This window comes from Mercenaria mercenaria, chromosome 10, assembly GCF_021730395.1.
Source record: "Mercenaria mercenaria strain notata chromosome 10, MADL_Memer_1, whole genome shotgun sequence".
NCBI lineage: Eukaryota > Metazoa > Mollusca > Bivalvia > Venerida > Veneridae > Mercenaria > Mercenaria mercenaria.
The window spans coordinates 70,446,486-70,468,369 of NC_069370.1; the positions used below are offsets into that span (position 1 = coordinate 70,446,486).

At 35.7% G+C, this 21,884-nt stretch overlaps 1 protein-coding gene across 2 annotated transcripts in view; it reads left to right on the forward strand.

The window, feature by feature from the left end:
- Positions 1-21,884, forward strand: part of LOC123561328 (heterogeneous nuclear ribonucleoprotein A2 homolog 1-like) — a 192,476-nt gene that overhangs the window by 26,765 nt on the left and 143,827 nt on the right. Inside the window, exons 7-10 of one of the 2 annotated variants that reach the window (XM_045353624.2) lie at positions 826-1,791; positions 6,837-6,899; positions 7,427-7,451; positions 9,368-15,801. In XM_045353624.2, coding sequence (XP_045209559.2) covers positions 826-1,791; positions 6,837-6,899; positions 7,427-7,440 — 1,043 coding nt within the window. In that variant the 3' untranslated portion in view covers positions 7,441-7,451; positions 9,368-15,801. Of the gene's footprint in view, positions 1-825; positions 1,792-6,836; positions 6,900-7,426; positions 7,452-9,367; positions 15,802-21,884 lie in introns of those variants that run through there. The other variant, XR_008372846.1, reaches the window with a different exon arrangement.

Consider the following 21,884-nt stretch of genomic DNA (forward strand, 5'->3'; position numbering starts at 1 on the left):
TTCTTTATAAAATCTAGGTCAAGTTCAGAACTTCAATACCCGAGGTCTATAACTAGGTCACAAGGTCAGATCATTTATAAACATTGTTCACACTCAAGAGGCCACATTTACTACTTGGTCTTCATAAAACTCTGTCCCTTTGATAAGCATGTCAGTCTCAAAACTTGATTACCTGAGGTCTTAAACTAGGTCATTTGGTTGAATTAATAGAAAAACATTGTGAACATACTAGAATCCACATTTTCCAATTAAACTTCATAAAACTTTGTCAGAATGTCTTGTTTCTTTGAAATCTAGGTCAAGTTAGAAATTGGATTATATAGGTCAAAAACTAGGTCAAATTATAGAAAGACATTTTTACACTTAAAAGACCGCATTTTCTACTTTATCTTCATGAGTCTTGGTCGGAATATTTCACTGTTTAAAATCTAGGATAAATTTGTAACTGGGCCATTAGATCAAATCATAGAAAAAGTTTGTTAACTCTTAAAAGGTCACTTTTTCAACTTTATCATCATAAATCTTTGTCAGAATGTTTGCCTGTATGAAATCTAGTTTAAGTTCAAAAATAGGGTACCTGGAGTCAAAACCATGCCACAAGGTCAGTTCATTGAAAAACTTGATAAATGATCTACCTGATTTACATAAAGCATGTTCAGAATGTTTGTCAATGAAGTCTGGACCAAATTAGATGTTAGGTTATCTGGGGTAAAAATGAGGTCAGGTGAGTAATACGGGGCCTTCAGGGCTCTCTTGTTTCACATTTCAAAAGACTTAAATATCCTTCAGTGCCTTTAGTGTAATCATTCTGTTTTTGTTTTTTAGGAAACATGGGAAAGTCTGGAATGGGAATGAATAACAATAGCAGTATGGGAAATATGGGTGGTGGCATGGGAATGAATAACAATAGTATGGGAATGGGAATGGGCAATATGGGTATGGGAGGAAATATGGGTATGGGTGGAAACATGGGCATGGGTAATATGGGAAATTCTGGAATGGGAGGAAATATGGGCAACATGGGAAATATGGGAATGGGTGGAAATATGGGTAACATGGGTATGGGTGGCAACATGGGAATGGGTGGCAACATGGGAATGGGTGGTAATATGGGAATGGGTGGCAATATGGGAAACATGGGTATGAGTAATATGGGAATGGGCATGGGAATGCCAAATTATGGCATGGGTATGGGTAATATGGGGGGTATGGGCATGGGTAACATGGGCATGGGAAATATGGGTATGGGTAGCATGCAAGGTTCAGGAAGTAACCCACAAACGACTGCTGCTGTTACAGACGGCAAAGATAAATCTGTTACAGCATATAGTGGTCAATCATCTACAGGTCAGTCTGGTAGTCAACAAGGTCAAACTACTGGTCAGGGTCAAATGGGTCAAGGTCAAATGATGGGCAATATGGGTGGTATGATGGGAAACCCTATGGGGATGATGGGAATGATGAATCCAATGATGGCAAATCAGATGGCCATGATGGGAATGGGTAATTATGGGTATGGGAATATGATGGGGATGGGAGGTAACAGCCAGATGCAAGGCCAGATGCCCAATCAAATGCAAGGCCAGATGGGAAATCAGATGTCTGGTCAAATGGGAGGTCAAGGCAGTGGTCAAATGGCACAAATGCAAGGACAAATGGGAAATCCGATGCAAGGGCAGATAAGTGCTATGGCAGGCAGCTATGGTACACAACAAGGCAACACTGGTACTGATGGAAAGTCTGCTTCATCATATGGCATGGCTTCTCAGGCAGCTTATGGTTCTCAGAATGGTAGGCACATTTTTTGATTCATTTCTGTTTGTGAAATAATTGATAGGTTTTCTCTGAAATAAAACCCACTTTACCACAGTAATGGCTTAGTGATAGTGTTTTTCTTGCATGCAAGATGTTGTGGGTTTGATCTCCAGTCAAATGATACTGGTATTTCTTCTGCTTTGACCTTAGTTTTAGGGCAGATTTGTCTGATATTGGTCTGTGACTAGGTTTTGGTATCATGCCATCTATTTACAGTGTGCTATTCCAATGAGCAGCACAATTAATCCTTACACTGCTAAGTTCAGTAATGAACTTGTCCATCTTTCAGTTTGGACAGTGCCATTACCTCTCTCTTACCTGTTAATAGGGGTGCTTACCGAAAAGATACTGACTGAATGTCGAACAGTGCAGATTGTGCTCAGACTGCACAGATGTGCAGGCTGATCATGATCTACACTGGCCGCAAAGGCAGAATCAATTGTGTCCAGCATGATAAGGGTTAAGTTGGGCATTGTGCTTATTGCTATTTGTAGACTGTTGTTATATGAATTATTTTTACAAGCTGCCAAATAGCTAACACACCCACTTTGCTCAGTAGGGAGTGTGCCAATTTACAGATTGCGGAGTCGTGACTTCAGTCCTTCCTGCGGGCCATACGTTCTCCATGACGATTTGATAACAGGCATTGTGTCTTAAATTATTTGCCCTCCACCTCTGATTCATGTGAGGAAGTTGGCAGTTACTTGTGGAGAACAAATTTGTACTGGTACAGAATCCAGGAATACTGATTAGGTTAACTACCTGCTGTTACATAAATGAAATACTGTTGAAAAAAACGGCGTTAAACCCAAAACAAACAAACAAAATCGTACACAAACACGGCTCATTGTATAGTGATGTTGTAAATATTAAAACTGGAATAAGGTTTACATTGAATGAATTTTTTTTGGTTCAAAGTTCCTACTCCATTGATTTACTGTTGACAAAACTATATATTTATGCTTCCCTTTGAAGAAGGAGCGGTATATTGTTTTCCAGATGTCGGTTGGTATGTCTGTCTATCGGTCGATCGGTCCAACTGTCGGTCGGTATGTGGACCAGTCCGTTTCTGGATGATAACTCAAGAAGGCTTGGGCCTATGATCATGAAAGTTGATAGGGAGATTGATCATCACCAGCAGATAACCCCTATTGATTTTGAGATCAGTAGGTCAAAGGTCAAGGTCACAGTGACCTAGAACAGTTAAATGGTTTCCGGATGATAACTCAAGAACGTAAGTCTAGGATCATGAAAATTAACAGGAAGGTTGGTCATATCCAGCGGATTTTTATGACCAGCGGATGACCCCTATTGAGTTTGAGATCAATAGGTCAAAGGTCAAGGTCACAGTGACATGGAACAGTTAAATGGTTTCCGAATGATTACTCAAGAATACTTTAGCCTAGGATCATGAAAGTTGACAGGGAAATTGATCATGTCCAGTAGATGACCCCTATTGATTTTAAGGTCAGTAGGTCAGAGGTCAAAGTCATAGTGATCCTCAAGAGTTAAACAGTTTCTGAATGATAACTCAAGAACACTTGGACCTACTGCAATTACTGTGTGCATCAAGGGGGGCATTTTATGTTCTACGAGCTCTTGTTAAGTTCAAATCTGAGTGCGATTGGAAAATGCATTAAAGGATGGTAATAACTTACTTTATTTCATGTGAATTTATAGAGATACATGTACTACATTTTAAAATCTATATTACACACTCTGTAAATCTCCTCACTTTTTGCATGCTTGTTTTTCATCAGTCGGCATAAAATAGAAATAATTTTTTGTTTTTTTACTCACCTGAGCACGAAGTGCTCAAAGGTGAGCTTTTGTGATCACCCTGTGTCCGTTGGTGTCAACAACTTGACTGTTAACACTCTGGAGGTCACAAATTTGAGCCAATCTTAATGAAACTTGTTCAGAATGTTACCCTCAATTAAATCTTGGATGAGTTAGATATTGGGTCATCTTGGGTCAACAATTTGGTCACCAGGTCAAATTAAAGGAAAAGCATGTTAACACTCTAGAGGTCACAGTTTTGGCTCAGTCTTAATGAAACTTGGTCAGAATGTTACTCTCAATAAAATCTTGGACAAGTTCGATATCGGGTCATCTGGGGTTAAAAACTAGGTCACCAGGTCAAATCAAAGGAAAAGCTTGTTAACACTCTAGAGGATACATTTTTGGCCCAATCTTAATGAAACTTGGTCAGAATGTAACCCTCAATAAAATCTTGGACGAGTTCGATATTGGGTCATCCGTGGTCAAAAACTAAGTCACCAGGTCAAATCAAAGAAAAAGCTTGTTAACACTCTAGAGGTCACAATTTGGGCCCAATCTTAATGAAACTTGGTCAGAATGTTACCCTCAATAAAGTCTTGGAAAAGTTTGATATTGGAAAAGCATGTTAACACTTTAGAGGTCACAGTTTTGGCTCAGTCTTAATGAAACTTGGTCAGAATGTTACTCTCAATAAAATCTTGGACAAGTTCGATATCGGGTCATCTGGGGTCAAAAACTAGGTCACCAGGTCAAATCAAAGGAAAAGCTTGTTAACACTCTAGAGGCCACATTTATGACTATCTTCATGAAACTTGGTCAGAATGTTAATCTTGATGATCTCAAGTTCCAGTTTGAATCTGGGTCATATTGGGATCAAAAACTAGGTCACCAGGTCAGATCAAAGAAAAAGCTAGTTTGAACTGTAGAGGCCACATTTATGATCATATCTTAATGAAACTTGGTCAGAATGTTAGTCTTGAGGCTGCATAGGTCAAGTTTGAATCTGGGTCAGGTGGGGTCAAAAACTAGGTCACTAGATCAAATCAAAGGAAAAGCTTGTTAACACTCTAGAGGCCACATTTATTACTGTATCTTTATGAAACTTTGTCAGAAGATCGAACCTGGGTCATGTCAGGTCAAAAACTAGGTCACTGAGTCTAATCAAAGGTAAAGCTTGTTAACACTGTAGAGGCCACATTTATGATTGTATCTTTATGAAACTTGGTCAAAATGGTAATCCTGATATTCTCAAGGTCCAGTTTGAATCTGGGTCATGTAGGATCAAAAACTAGGTCACCAGGTCAAATCAAAGGAAAAGCTAGTTTACACTGTAGAGGCCACATTTATGACGTATCTTAATGAAACTAGGTCAGAATGTTAATCTTGATGATCTATAGATCAAATTCAAATCTGGGTCAGGTGGGGTCAAAAACTAGGTCACTGGGTCAAATCAAAGGAAAAGCTTGTTAACACTCTAGAGGCCACATTTATGACTATATGTTCGTGAAATTTGGTCAGAATGGTAATCTTAATGATTTCAAGGTCCAGTTTGAATCTGGGTCATGTTGGGTCAAAAAATAGGTCACTAGGTCAAATTAAAAGAAAAGCTAGTTTACACTTTAGAGGCCACATTTATACCATATCTTAATGAAACTTGGTCAGAATGTTAATCTTGATGGTCTTTAGGTCAATAGGTCAGGTGAGCGATACAGGGCCTTCATGGCCCTCTTGTTGTAAATAAAGAGTATTATCTTAAGACAAATAAGGCAATTTTCTATTGCGTTACATTTGCTCTGTATGCTCTTGAAAACTAAAAATTTGTTTCACTTCTTGGATATATTTCATATTCACAAAAAAGAAATAAACATTGATTTAATACTAAAAACCAGTAGTCAGAGGGATACATAGTGTAATTATGACAGCATGTAAAAAAACAGTTTTTAGCTCAACGGTCTGTTGTCTATCATCTGTTGTCCAATGTTTACATAAAAATCTTTCTCTCGCCAATTGTAAGTCAGAATTGCACCAAAATTGGTCTGTAGTATTACTGAATGGTCCTATCTCAGTTTTGATCAAATTGAGGCAATTGGTCCATTAAAGGGACTGTTGTTAGAGCTAAAAATAGAAAAACGAAACAATTTTTTCACATGAACATCAAGATGGATCTAGACCAAACTTTGTCCGTATAATCACTTTAAGGTCCTCTCAAAAATTTGTTTAAATAGGGGGTACTTGGCCTCTTATATGGACAACTAAAGCTAAATATAGAAAAAAAATTAGAACATTTTCTCTCATGAACTACCTAATGGACCTTCATCATACTGGGTCTATGACATCATTTTAAGGTTCTCTGTCAAATTTATTCATATGGGGGCACTTGGTTCCTTTGAGAGATTACTCCAGCTGAAAACAGAAAATTCCTTCTCATGAACTGCTTGATATTTCTTCATTGAACTTGGTTTGTAGTATCATTGTATGATTCTGTTCAAATGGGAAACTTGGCATCTTTTAGGGGCCACTAAAGCGGAAAACAAAACCTTTAAACAACTTCTGGTCATGAACTGCTTGATGGAATCTCATCAGATCAAGTGGGGACCCCATTTTAGTCCACAAGAGCTTAAAAAAGAAATTCCCATATTATTCATACCCATCTAATCAACTTTTTCATTAAGCATGTGATAAAGCTTCATTAAATTTGGTCTAAAGCCTTCTTATTAAATGCTCTGTTAAATTTCTTCTAATGGGTGCATCTGAGCTATTCAAGGGGACATTTTAGCAAAAAAATAAAACAATGACTTTTTCAAAGGAATCTTCATTTAATTAAATTTTGTCTATAGCATTCTTGTAATGATGTTTTGGGTTTCTTCAAACTGGGGCACTCGACATATACTAAACATATTTACCAGTTATGACTCGTACTTCTATTCAAGGTCAAATTGTCAGTTTCAGGTGGGCAACTGAGGGGCACTATTGCACTCTTGTTCATATTTATTACAATTTCCTGAGAGATTTATACTTCTACTACTTAAAAAATACATAAACTGCAAATTTATTCTTTATATCTGTGACAAAAAATGTACTTCAGTAAAATGATACAAATGATACGTCCCCAAAATTGTGTAAGTCAGTCTAAATAAAAGGTAATTAAGGGTAAGTAAAACAGATTTGATGACATGCTGTTTTGCAACAGTCTATCAAATGTTCATTATTTCCCATACTAGTTTATTTCTCATTTGTAGATCAAGGATGGTCTGGCATGGGTGATTATTCAGGGGCTGGATCAGTAAAGTCAGACAACACAGGTCAGCAGTTATATATACCTGCAAAAAAAAAAACCCAACACTTTTTATGGTAGAAGCTCTCTGAAAAGACCACATACATGTATTATGGTTCTTGTAAAAGTGATCATAATAATTTGTTAGATGGTTATTATTGGAGTTTCCTTTATAAGATTATTTATTGAAATTGAAAATATAAAACTTATAAATTAAACTGCATTTAGAATTTAATAAAATAGATTGTAAACAGTATTTTGTTGCAGATCATTCTTTTTGTTGAGAAAAAGAAACTGTAGTTCACAGTTCCTTTACAGCTAGCATACCTAAAATGTAGGGGAGGTCCTAATGCTGGGTTGTACTCTGTATATAATGAGCAGGAGACAAAGTCAGCGCTATCATTTACAGTTTGAAGAATACTTTGTACTAATTCTACTGACATCTTTAAGTTTATAGCCTTAAAACTAGACATATTTGTATAAGAAAACCTATTTGTCCATGGAGAATTATCCCAAGGAAAAAATTGTGTTTAAAATACAGATTTTATATTTCAGGAAGCCAAAGGTGAAGCCTCAGAATGTAAGTAAAAATACTATTCCATGATATACTTGTAATAAATCCAGCAATATTATTTACTTTTCGAAACAAACTATTTCCTTTCCTTCATACATTTTCTATCAGTTTTGTATCACAGTTGATAATACAGATGTAGTTTGCAATTTTTAGCTCATCTGATTTTTGAAAAAAAATGATGAGTTATTGTCATCACTTGAGCGGTTGTCGGCGTCGGCGTCGGCTGGTTAAGTTTTATGTTTAGGTCAGCTTTTCTCCTAAACTATCAAAGCTATTGCTTTGAAACTTGGAATACTTGTTCACAATCATAAGCTGACCCTGTATAGCAAGAAACATAACTCCATCTTGCTTTTTGCAAGATTTATGGCCCCTTTTGTACTTAGAAAATATCAGATTTCTTGGTTAAGTTTTATGTTTAGGTCAACTTTTCTCCTAAACTATCAAAGCTATTGCTTTGAAACTTGGAATACTTGTTTACCATCATAAGCAGACCCTGTACATCAAGAAACATAACTCCATCTTGCTTTTTGCAAGAATTATTGCCCCTTTTGGACTTAGAAAATCAGTTTTCTTGGTTAAGTTTTATGTTTAGGTCAGCTTTTATCCTAAACTATCAAAGCTATTGCTTTAAAACTTGCAACACTTGTTCACCATCATAAGCTGACCCTGTACAGCAAGAAACATAACTCCATCATGCTTTTTGCAAGATTTATGGCCCCTTTTGGACTTAGAAAATATCAGATTTCTTGGTTAAGTTTTATGTTTAGGTCAACTTTTTATCTTAAACTATCAAAGCTATTGCTTTGAAACTTGCAACACTTGTTCACCATCATAAGCTGACCCTGTACAGCAAGCAACATAACTCCATCCTGCTTTTTGCAATAATTATTGCCCCTTTTGGACTTAGAAAATCATTTTCTTGGTTGAGTATTATGTTTAAGTATACTTTTCTCATAAACTATCAAAGCTATTGCTTTAAAACTTGCAACAGTTTTTCACCATCTTAAGTGGACACTGTACATCAAGAAACATAACTATCCTGCTTTTTGCAAGAATGATGGCCATTTTTAGACTTAGAAAATCATGGGTAGGACAATATTTCTATTATACAAAAAAAATCAGATGAGCGTCAGCACCCGCAAGGCGGTGCTCTTGTCTTAGATATATGACAGCAGTGTCTAATAATAATAGGACATCTAGATTAGGGAGATTAAGTGGTTCATAGAAATTGTGATTGTCAAAACAGCAATAATAACTAATGCCACCCTTTGAAGAAGTGTTGGAATATGATTTTGCTCATGATGGCTGGTAGGTTGGTCTTGTTGGTCCATTGTGTTTCCAGTCAGTAACTTGAGAATGCTTAGGTCTACAGCGGTCAAACTTCAAAGAATGGTTGCCTTTGGGCAGTGGATTTGCCCTATTATTTTGGGTTTCAGTAGGTGTAAAGTCAATGTCACAGTGACGTTTAGACTGAAAATGATTTTGCATCAATAACACTCAAAACTGCATTCATAGAATGTTTGCCTATGATTCTTAGATGACCACAATTGTTTTGGCCGTCTGTAGGTGAAAGGTCAAGGTCAAGTGACTAATAATGGTTTCCATTTAATGGCTGAAGAAAATTTCAAACTTTATAACATGACTGAATTTCAATAAGGCCAGTAGATTGTTCTTTTATATTTGGGTAAGAAGGTCATGGTCATGTTGACTTTGGGACTGAAAAGTATTAACCCATTTACCTTTGACAGGCTAGCATGGGAGCATTATGTCTTTTATTTTATGAATAGCTCTTGTAAGTTTGTGGTTATGCTAAATAAAAAAAAATATTGATATCGGGGACTTGTAAAAATGTATATGAAATTTTACCATTCATATGAATATTTTGTTGTAGTATCATCAAACATAAACTTTATTTTATGTAGGCAGCCAGTGGTATATGTTGACTAACAGTGGTAGCTAGAACATTTGGTTGGACATAGTGTTTAATGTATATACATGTGTGTGACCAACTACTGTGAGGACATAGTGTATAGTAGGTGTACATATGAACTCGTAAACACAGGATGATATTTGTAACTTGATGAAATTTGAAGGGACTCTACCTGCAATCAGGATGGTAGTGTATGGAATAGTGGTTGTACATAGTGGAAAAATACAATCATTTACTCTCACTGGTAACTGTATTAATGGTAGTGTTTAGCTTAGTTTATAGCAGTTACAAAGTTTATACAAAATGTAATGTGAATATGATTTACTTAGAATGTTGATAAATTTTACTATAATGTATGTATGTATGTGAAAGTTTTAGAAAAGTAGCTCTAACTGCAAAAGTTTTTGGTTTACTATGATATTGTATGTTTATCTAGAAAATAGGAGTTGCATGTATTCTTGTAAATAGTGCATTCTTACATTCTTATAAATGACATACTATTTTATATATAAGGATTTTAAATTTTATTGGAACATCTTTTAAGGTTGAGATGTGGTAAAGTTGTATTACTAGATAGTGAATTGATGCTCAAACACAGATGTATGCCTCTTTTTCCATTTTTGCATAAGGCATTATTTGTTAAAAGAGCTATTGTTAAATACATAGGAGCTAGTACTTAGATTTTGAATTGGACTGTTGAAGAACTAAAAATCAGTCTGAGTGCAATTTTTAAAAAGTAGATGAGCAGTAGATAAAATAAGTGACTTAAAAGGTAAGTAACAAGAATAACAAGTACTTTATTACAAATCATGGTAATATTGTGTTTTTCACAAGAAATATTTGTAATTATTATTGTATGATTGAAGTAGGCATACTAATAAGCTTTGATAATGTGGCAGTTGAGTCCAATAAGTCCAGGGGTGTTCAAAGATAATCCGTCACAGATCTATTGTAAAGCAATTATTGGATTTACCTGTATTGGAAAATAAACAGTGTCGATTGTATTGAGGTCAACTGCCACATTATCAAAGTTTATTAGTACAAGCGAAGAACTGTTAACCTTATGTGGGTGGTCCAGTTTTTACATCTCTTAGTCCATATGTAGATCTTAATTAGCTCACATGAGCACAATGTGCTCGAGGTGAGCTATTTACTTGTCACTTGTCATTCATCGTTTGTCCGTCCACACTTTTCTTCAAACAATATCTCCTCTGAAACCATTTTTTGGAAGTTGATGAAACTTGGCCTGGATGTTCCTTGAGCGGTCTTCTTCCAAAATTATTCAAAGGATCTGCTTTGTTGCACATGTATCAAAACGGCATCCTCTCCTAAACCGCTGACTTGATTTTGAAATAATTTCACACAAGGACCTTGTGTGACCCTTAACCAAGATTTTCAAATTATTTTGATCTGTCAAAAAACATGGCCACCAAAAGGCATGGTCACTTTAAAAATCTTATATGAAACTGCAGGCAAATGATCCTTTAATGACCCTCTACCAAGATGGTTCAAATTACTTTGATTCGTCAAAAAACGTGGCTGCCAAGTGGCGTGGTTACTCTTTCCTTGTATGTTATAATGTATATATTGGAAAATTTAAAAATCTTGTCAGAAACAGCTGACCCAATTTCAAAATAATTTTACACAAATGTTTCTTGGTAGACGAAGATTATACAAATTATTTTGTTTCATCAAAAAACATGGTCACCAGGGTGTGTGGCTTTCCCTATATGTATATAGTGGAAACTTTAAAAATCTTCTTGTTTGATATTGTCATATTACATCATTCCTTCCCAACCCCAACAGCACACGCATACACATCACTTGCCTGTATTTATTTAGTAGAAATATTTGAGATATTTTTGTCGGAAAACACTGGCACTGTTTCAGAATAATTTCCTTGCATAACCATCAACCAGAACTGTTCAGGCAAGCAGCATAACTCAGGCGAGCCATCTAGGGCCATCATAGCCCTCTTGTTTGTTTTAACTATAATGTTTCTATTGTATGTACATGTATTTTTTCATTTTCATCATTTTACATAGAATCTTGTTTCAGTACACCAGAAGATGTATCTGGTTATAGAATCATTTGTATTTCAGTTTGTATTTAGAGTCAAAAGGCAAGCAGTTGTTAGTTTAAGTTTTATACTTATCTACGATTCTAGAAATGAAATAAAGCTAAAGCTGTTTGAGGATATTTATTTTATAATCTTTGTTTTTTATTTGCCTTGGCAATGTTTTGAAAAACATCAAAGTTGCAATTACAGAAATCCTTCAAAAAATATGTTTGCAGTGTACTGACCATCACACCAAAATTGCTCCTCCTAACTCTGTGAATGATTGTTCATCTCTGAAAGTGAGTTTGAGTACAAAGGTCAAATATCCTATTCCATTTTTAGCTCGACTTTTTGAAGAAAAAGTAGAGCTATTGCACTCGCCCCAGCGTCGGTGTCGGCGTCGGCATCGCCGTTGGTTAAAGTTTTTGATAAAGTCTAATATCTCTGTTACTGTCAAAGCTATTGACTTGAAACTTAAAATACTTATTTACTATCAAAGTCTACACCAGGAAAAACAATCCCCATAACTCTTGATTTGAATTTTGACAGAATTGTGCCCCTTTTTAACTTAGAATTTTTGGTTAAAGTTTTTGATAAAGTCAAATATCTCTGTTACTATCAAAGCTATTGACTTGAAACTTAAAATACTTATTTACCATCAAAGTCTACACCAGACAAAACAATCCCCATAACTCTGTTTTGAATTTTGACAAAATTATGCCCCTTTTTAACTTAGAATTTTTAAAAAAAAATTGATAAAGTTAAATATCTCTGTTACTATTAAAGTTTTTGACTTGAAACTCAAAATAGTTATTTACAATCAAAGTCTGCATCAGGAGACACAATTCCCATAACTCTGGTTTGAATTTTGACAGAATTTTGCCCTTTTTTAACTTAGAATTTTTGGTTATAGAATTTTTGGTTAAAGTTTTGAGGAAGCCATCCAGCTGGCTTACGGCTTACGGAAGGTCCGTGGTTCTACCCAGGTGCCTGCTTGTGATGAAATAGTGCACAGAGGGGCACCTGGGGTCTTCCTCCACCATTAAAGCTGGAAAGTCGCCATATGACCTAAAATTGTGTCGGTGCGATGTTAAACCCAACAAAATAAATAAATTGGTTAAAGTTTATGATAAAGTCAAATATCTCTGTTACTATCAAAGCTTTTGACTTGAAACTTAAAATACTTATTTACCATCAAAGTCTACACCAGGAGAAACAATATCCATAACTCTGATTTGAATTTTGACAGAGTTATGCCCCTTTTAACTTAGAATTTTTTGTTAAAAGTCAAATATCTCTGTTACTATTAAAGCTTTTGACTTGAAACTCAAAATAGTTATTTACTATCAAAGTCTACACCAGGAGACACAATTCCCATAACTCTGATTTGAATTTTGACAGAATTATGTCCCTTTTTAACTTAGAATTTTTTTTATGGCAAAGCTCTAATTCAGAGTCAAGGACTGAGAAAAGTCGAGCTCGCTGTCTTACGAACAGCTCTTGTTATTGATAATATTATCAGTTAATTGCAGTAATGGTTCAACTTCAGTCTTCTTCAACCAGAACCTAAATTCACTTCCCTCAATCAGGTCTGTACTGAAGGAAACAAATACCTACGGACCGACCAATTTAATTCTTGGTCAGAGCACAGAAAATGTTTTTTGAGGGTATCTTTGTTAGTCGAAAAAAGAAAAAAAAGAGGTGGTTTTTAGGTTTTTGATCCTAGTATTTTATTCTGAATGGTCAGTAGACAACAAGGAATACAAAATACTGTATAGTTATATTTCTGTTATTATCACAGCAACTCAGAATTATGTTGGCAGATAAATTCATTTTGTCTTGTCTGGCTGTTGGACTTTCACAAAAAGTTTGTAGGGAGGAGCAGGATTTGAACTAAATTTTGTAGGAAGATGTAGCACTAAGGTCACTCTTACATATTATCAGCACTTTCCTGTTGAACAAATTGTAATAGAGTAATGACACCATTAAGGTGATTTTGGAGAGTGTGGTAACCAATGTACCAATTCTAGTGCAACTTAAAGTAGTGTAGTGGTTGCTTTAGACGTTATCCAAAAATAAACTTAAAGTGGTCAAACTTCTTCCAGTGATTGCTTGTGTTCAGTAGATGACCTGTATTGTTTGGGGATCAAAGTTCAAGGTCACAGTGACCTTAGGATATGTTTTTACAAACAGATGTTCTTCAGTTATTGTTGATTAGTTATGGGTGCATACAATTACTTTTATAATTTTGGTCATTTATCTTTCTATTTAAAAAAAACAACAAAACTTGTGTCACAAACATTGTAGTTTCAACCTTTTCTTCAGTCTTTGTGCTATAGTGGGGTATTGCAGAACAGTTCACTTTTCCATTTAAATGAAGGGGTACAGCAAGGTTTTTATGCGCCCGTTTGAAAAATGGGACGTATTATGGGAATGCCCCTGGCGGGCGGGCGGGCGGGCGGGTGGTCGGGCGGCGTCCACAGACCTTGTCCGGAGCATATCTTCTACATGCATGAAGGGATTTTGATGAAACTTGGCACAGTTGTTCACCATCATGAGACGGAGTGTCATGCGCAAGAACCAGGTCCCTAGGTCTAAGGTCAAGGTCACACTTAGAGGTCAAAGGTCAAATTCAAGAATGACTTTGTCCGGAGCATATCTTCTTCATGCATAGAGGGATTTGATGAAAGTTGGCACAATTGTTCATCATCATGAGAAGGAGTGTCATGCGCAAGAACCAGGTCCCTAGGTCAAAGGTCAAGGTCACACTTAGAGGTCAAAGGATACAAGAATGAAAACTTTGTCCGGAGCATTTCTTCTTCATGCATAGAGGGATTTTGATATAACTTGGCACAAATGTTCACCACCATGAGGCGGAGTGTCATGCGCAAGAACCAGGTCTCTAGGTCTAAGGTCAAGGTCACACTTAGAGGTCAAAGGATACAAGAATGAAAACCTTGTCCGGAGCATTTCTTCTTCATGCATAGAGGAATTTTGATATAACTTGGCACAAATGTATACCACCACGAGACGTAGTGTCATGCGCAAGAACCAGGTCCCTAGGTCTAAGGTCAAGGTCACACTTAGAGGCCAAAGGTCAGATACAAGAATGACTTTGTCCGAAGCATTTCTTCTTCATGCATGGAGGGATTTTGATGTAACTTGACACAATTATACACCATCATGAGACGAAGTGTCATGTGCAGTTCTCTTCTTTAGAATTACTTCCCTTTGTTGTTACTATAAATAGCTTATATTGTAACTTTTTCATTACTAGTCGTAGGGAAAAATCGAGACCACTTTTCTGTAGTACAACATGCATGCTACATCCAATTTTGAGGTGTATTTTGACCAGTCTCTACCTGGTAAAGATTTTTGTGAGGACTTACAATTTTTTTTTCTTTTAAGATTAACTTCCCTTAGTTGTTACTATAAATAACTTATATTGTAACTTTTTTATAATTGACTGTAGGGAAAAACCAAGACCACTTTTCTGTGGTACAACATAGATGTTACTTTCCAACTTTAGGTGTATTTTAAGGTATCTCTACCTGGTAAGGAGTTTTTTTGTGGACTTAGAAAACAAAACACTTAGTTATTACTAAACAGCCACAAAATTAAAATTCCATTTGCAAATACAGGTGCTAGAGTAAAGAAATTTGCTGTGACGGGCGTATATTGTGACATTCTTGCACTCTTGTTGCTTTTACTAAAAGCAGTCGCTAATTCCAGATATGTTATGTTGTTATAACATTTAATTGTACATTTTAATTGCACATTAGTTTGAAGTATTTTAAGGCAGTGCTAAAAGAGTATTGAATCTTTAGGTAGTATTTTGTATCAGTTGATATGGTAGTTTAATCAGTTCAGGACATAGGACATGGTTACATATTTACTTCTACCAATATAGATTAAGATTATTCTACATTTTGTTGAAACTGAAGTTATGACTTCAAGCAGTTATGAGAGCATAGTATTTGAATATATAAAATAAATTATTCATTATTGTAAATCAGACTGGAAAATTTAATGTAATTACTATAAAAGTTTCTTTTTCTATTTGCAAAAATGTAATTTTCCATATGATTCGTAGTGAAAATGTGTTGAGGTTCAAATCTGTCAGACTGGTCTATACAAAAATTGTCTGGATTAACAATTTTTCTCTGTGTGTGTGCTGGAGATTTTAATGTGTTTTTTTTCTTCAGAATCAACAGTTAAAACAAATTGTAGAAAAATATGATTTCAGCTTTAATATCTACATTGATGTAGAATTATTTTAGGTTAAAACAAATTTGTTTTGAATATGTTTCTGTAATTACTGTATGGAAAATATTTTATGTAGCATAAGAAAATATGTTGTAAAATTACTGCCTTGTTTGTTTTGTTATGATTACACCTTATATCCATGTACATAAAGATTGCCCTTTGAATGAAACACTCAGCAACACTCTTGAAATTAAAAGCCAAATACCCAGTACCGTTTTGTCTCATGTTTCTTGTGGAGTGGATTTTGCTCACTCTTGCTGAAATAAAAGGTTTGCTCTTTGGCATTCTGCTGATAAAGAAGGAAGTAAGAGCCAGTCAAACTTGGGATGAGCTGCTTTGAATATTTAGCCCACCTGAGCTTCAGTTTTTATTGTAGTCCCCAACATTCACATCACAGTTAAGCTATAGCCCAGATTTCATCCGATTGCCAGCTTTGTGGATTGGTGCTTTGTCCAAAACATAGCATGCTTCAGTGTATGAAGTTCAAATAAAATGTACTCTGATTATTTAGTATTTATTTTTCTGTTTATGACTTTCACAACGGTGTGTCAAAAAATGAAAGAATAAAAGTCAACAGAATTGGTCCTTGGGCAAGTCAGATTTTTTTTTAACCAGATCTTTACGTCTCGGGGCTCGGAAATTTGCAAAATGATTGCATAAATATATAGCTACGTCACTAGTAGTACAAGAAAAAGTTGTGGTATTATAACACATAACGCTAGTGGTATTTGTTGAGGTCATCTTGAAGCTGCTTTCTAGTACATATATAGGGTACATTTGAAATGCACAATGCAGGTTGTCCTGAAATTACATTAAATAACAGGGTTACAATAAACAAACAGATACATAATTATATTGTGAATCAACACACATACCTGTGAATCAAAGAAACCTTTCTATAATACCCAAAAAACATTAAATTGTTTGTACATGCAAAAGTATCACAAGCCAATATCTGAGCCATTTTTAAGTGTACTGAGTGTAAGTTGGGTCATTTTTCTGTAGTTTTTTTCAAGCCTTAAGGTCATCCATTTATAAAGTGGATACTTAAATGTTATATATGTAGTGAAAGTTTTGTGTTTTACAGCAGTTGTTTGCAAAATCTCTCAACTTAAGGCTTACTGTAGGAAAGGTAAATATCAATTATTTTAGTAAGTCTTAGTGAAATGGTGTTTTATGTCAGTAGATTATTCATAGTTCTTAAATCAGTTTTAGAAAACACTTTCAAAAGGAATTAAAAGATGTTAAAAGCATAGAATGCAATCAGCAAAAGTAATACAGACATAGTCCATTATAGTCTGCACATGAAAGGTAATGGAAAGTGCAAAACCTGTCGTGGGCTTAACAGAATTCTTATCACACAGATATTGAATGGACTCTGTGATTTTACAGGACCAGCACATAAACAACAAAGAATCAATGTGTAGGACCACCAAATATCAAACTGAAATGACTTTTTAGCGCACTACCTGAGCACAAGTTCTTAAGGTGAGCTTTTGTGATCGCCCTGTGTCCCCGTACGTCATTCCGTGCCTTCCTTCGTCGTCAAAACAGTTTGACTGTTACCACTCTAGCGTCACAATTTTGGCCTAACTTAATATAACTTGGCAGCATGTTACTCTCAATAAAATCCTTGGGAGTTCGATATTGGGTCATCTGGGGTCAAAAACTAGGTCACCGGGCCAAATCAAAGGAAAAGCTTGTTACACTCTAAGGTCACAATTTGGCCCAATCTTAATGAAACTTGAACAGAAGTTACCCGCAATAAAATCTTGGACAGTTTCGATATTGGTTTATCATGGGTTAAAAACTAGGTCACCAGGTCCAAATCTAAGGAAAAACTTGTTAACACCTAGAGTCACAATTTTGGCCTCAATTAAAAGAAACGATGGTCCAGAATTTACCAAATAAAAATCTTGGAATTGAGTTCAATATTAGGTCATCTGGGTTCAAAAACTAGGTCACCAGGTCAAATCAAGGAAAAACTTGTTAACACAGTAGAGGCCACATTTATAATATATCTACATGAAACTTTGGTCAGAATGATTACTTCATGATGAACTCAAAAGCCATTTGATCTGGGTCTGTAGGGTCAAAAACTAAGGTCACCAGGTTCAATCAAGGAAAATCTGTTAACAACCCTTAGAGGCCACATTTATTACTGTATCTTCCATGAACTTAGTCAGAAGTTTATCTTTGATGATCTTTAGTCAAGTTCGAATCCTGGTCATGTGGGGTCAAAAAACTAGGTCACCAGTCAAATCAAAAGGAAAAGCTGTTAACACTCTAGAGGCCGACATTAAGACTTGTAGTTCCATGAAACTTATCAGAAATTATTCTTGATGATCTTTAGGTCAAATTCAGAAATCTGGGTCAATGGGGCAAAATCTAGTCTCCAGGTCAAAACAAAAGAAAAGTAAGTTTTAACACTTCAGAGGCCACATTTATGACCATATCTAATGACACTATCTTATGATCTTTAGGTCATAGGTCCAGGTGAGCGATACAGAGCCTCATGGCCCTCTTGTTTGACAAAACTGCATTTTACAACTGATTCATTTTTTGCAAGGTAACTACAAACTTCCAATCACACGGCTATAGATTGGCAATCTTTTGGGCGGGTCAATGAATTCTTGTAAATGATTGACTAATAACAGTGTGTCTAAGTTTATTTCTGACCTCTGATCTCAATGGAGTAGTTTCATAATGCAGAGGAACGTGTTAGTGAAGAATGCAAGAACTGTTGGTGGCCAGATATAACTGTTAAAAACACACTGAACCTAACACCAACACTCTAGTGTAATATACATCAAACTCGCATATAAATTATTATAATTTTAGAGTATGTAATATTCTTGAGCATTTTAATTTGCTTCATGGACTTAGTTGTTATTTTCACAAATACAAAAAATATGTAATTCAGGATATTTGATACAAAGGTGTGCAAAGTTAAGAACTATTGCAGTAACAGTGACAGGCTTGTCCTTGTGTGGAATGTTATTGGATACGGATGTCTCGGTAGGTAAATGACGATATACAAATGTATATTGTTGTGCAAACATTTTACTGCGATTCAGGAAACAGAAACTTTGCTTGGCATAATGTAGATTCACACAAGCCAATGTTCGCTAACTTTGTGTGCAAATTTTGCAAATTGTCTTGTACTAAAAAGTTTATCAGATTGTTACCAAAATCTTCACAGTGGTACATGGTTGATAATATGTTTTTGTTCTAATATATAAATTGAGAATAATATTTTATATAGAGAAACAAAGCTTTCATAATTTTCTGATCTATGTGAAATTAAGTTGATTTCTAATAGCAAGTAAACCTTCAATACAACATAATTTTCAGAAGACAGAAAAGCTATGATATTCATCTGATTTGTAAATTTGATAAAACTTTGCCTTATTTTAGCTTGACTATTCAAAGAATAGGTAGAGCTGTAGGACTCACTCATGTTTCCGGCATTGGCACAGGTTCCAGAACTCTATTTTGCTTTTTTACAAAATTATGCCCCTTTTTATACACCCGTATTTGAAAGAGCGGGGCGTATTATGTGAACACACGAGGCGGGCAGGCAGCAGGCGGGCGGGTGTGCGGTGGCGTTCAAAATTATTTTCTCACTCTCTAAGTCCCGACAGTTTTCATCTGATCAACACCAAGCCTTGGTGACAATGTTTTTTTTGTTAAATGGGCCATAATAACATGGCCAAGTTCGTTAACCAGTCAAATTGCCCAAGGCCACTCCAGTTGATGGCCCTTGAATTACATGAAAAACTTAATTTAGCCTTGTCCGCTCTCTAAATCAAACAGTTTTCATCCCATCTTCCATAAACTTGCAGATAATGTTTGTGGGCATAATATCTCAACCAGGTTCAACAATCAGCCAAATTGCCCCAGGCATTCTTGTGTTATGGCCCTTGAATTACTTGATGTCTGCGAATTTAGCCTTGTCTGCCTTCTAAGTCAAACAGTTTTCATCCGATCTTCACCAAACTTGCTGACAATGTTTGTTGGCATAATATCTCGGCCAAGATCAATAACCAGCCAAATCGCCCTTAGCACTCTTGGATTATGGCCCTTTAATTTCTTGAAATTTGTGAAAACAGCTTTGTCGACGCTCTTAAGTTGAACAGTTTTCATCCAGTCTTCACCAAACTTGCTGACAATGTTTGTGGGCATAATATTTTGGCCAGGTTTGATAACCAGCCAGATTGCCCCAGGCACTCTTGGATTATGGCCCATGAAATAGGCCAAGTTTGATGACGGAAGTATTTTGTGACAGTCAGCCACTCTTGTTTGACATAAAAATTTTTGGTAAGGTTTTATATGTAAGATGGTATCTCAGTACCCACGAATGGGAATGGATTGAAACTTCACACAATTGTGCATTGTCATAAACTGATATACATGATGTACATTGTACAGGTTCGCTCGGCGATATATGACCATTTTGCGTTGATTCACCGTAAAACCCAGCTCATTCACTTGTACAGATTCCACAACCCTGTTTTGCAATTTTACAAAACTATTCCCCTTTTTCAGCTTTATATTCGTTCAACTGACAAGGCTGTTGAATAGTTGAGCATTTCTGTCCTCCGACAGCCCGTGTTTTAAATGTTAACACTAACGAAATGGAGTTGTTCTGTAAGTTTTATTATCCATTTCTAACCTTTCACAGTATCAGATAGATGGCATGTGCTGCTGTCTATAACCCACAGGAAGAGCTAGTGTAAATGGGCATGTGTAGAGAAGTGAGACTGAGGTGGATAAAAATAAGACAATGCATCTACTTGTAGGAAGAGCTATACTAATTGTTGATGTGTATAGAAGGAAGACTGAGGCTGATAAAAATAACACAGTCTACTTGCAGGAAGAGCTTAATAAGTAAATGGTGATATGTAAGGAAGTGAAACCGAGGCAGATAAAGATAACACAGTCTTCTTGCAGGAAGAGCTATACTAATTGTTGATGTGTATAGAAGGAAGACTGAGGCTGATAAAAATAACAGTCTACTTGCAGGAAGAGCTTAATAAGTAAATGGTGATATGTAAGGAAGTGAAACCGAGGCAGATAAAGATAACACAGTCTACTTGCAGGAAGAGCTATATTAATTGTTGATATGGAAGGAAGACTAAGGCAGATAAAAATAACACAGTCTACTTGTAGGAAGAGCTATATTAATTGTTGATATGGAAGGAAGACTAAGGCAGATAAAAATAACACAGTCTACTTGTAGGAAGAGCTATACTAATTGTTGATGTGTATGGAAGGAAGACTAAGGCAGATAAAAATAACACAGTCTACTTGAAGGAAGAGCTTAAGTGAATGATTATATCAAGGGAAGTGAAACCAAGGCAGATAAAGATATTACAGTCTACTTACAGGAAGAGCTATACTAAATATTGATGTGTATAGAAGGAAGACTAAGGCTAATAGACTGTCATACTGAGCCAAACCTGTCTGAAATATCAAGGCTGCAGCAAGGTATGGTAAAATAACACTTTTAACTGTAACATGGTACTTGGTATTACTTCTTTATCATCTCAGATGAGATAGATGTCCTTTTACCTTTGAACTTTTCCACAGATTTACATAGTAAATACAATAATTCTATTGTTTACTTTGGTAATGGACATTGTTGAATTGGTTTACTGTTCCTAAAGTGGTTTAGTATCAAAACATAGCAAAGTATTGTTGCTTATCTTGTTTTCACCATGGTTGTTTATATTTTTCAGGAAAATTACCAGCAGAAACGGATATCTCAGTATTGGCAAAAAATAACTGATCTAGACTACAAAGCGACTGGAAGTTTTTCATACTGTGGCAAAAATTGACACTGTTATAATTTTCAATAGTTTTGATGACTTAAGGACAAAGAAGCTTCTGTTAAAAAAACCAAAAAAAAAAACTGTGGTGTTGAACATTTTGATCTTTTCTAAATAATATATTTTATGAACTTTGTTCCAGTTGCATGTTTTACCTGTGATCAAATTAAGTGCAGCTATACCCAGGCAAAGAAGTTGTGTGACTTTTTAGCCCATGGTGAGCTTTTGTGACTGCACCATATGTGTCATGTGTCCGTCAACATTTTCTAAAAAATCTTCTAAAAAACCACTGGGCAGAATTACACCAAATTTCATAGGAATGATCCTTCGGTGGCGCCATTTCAAAACTGTTC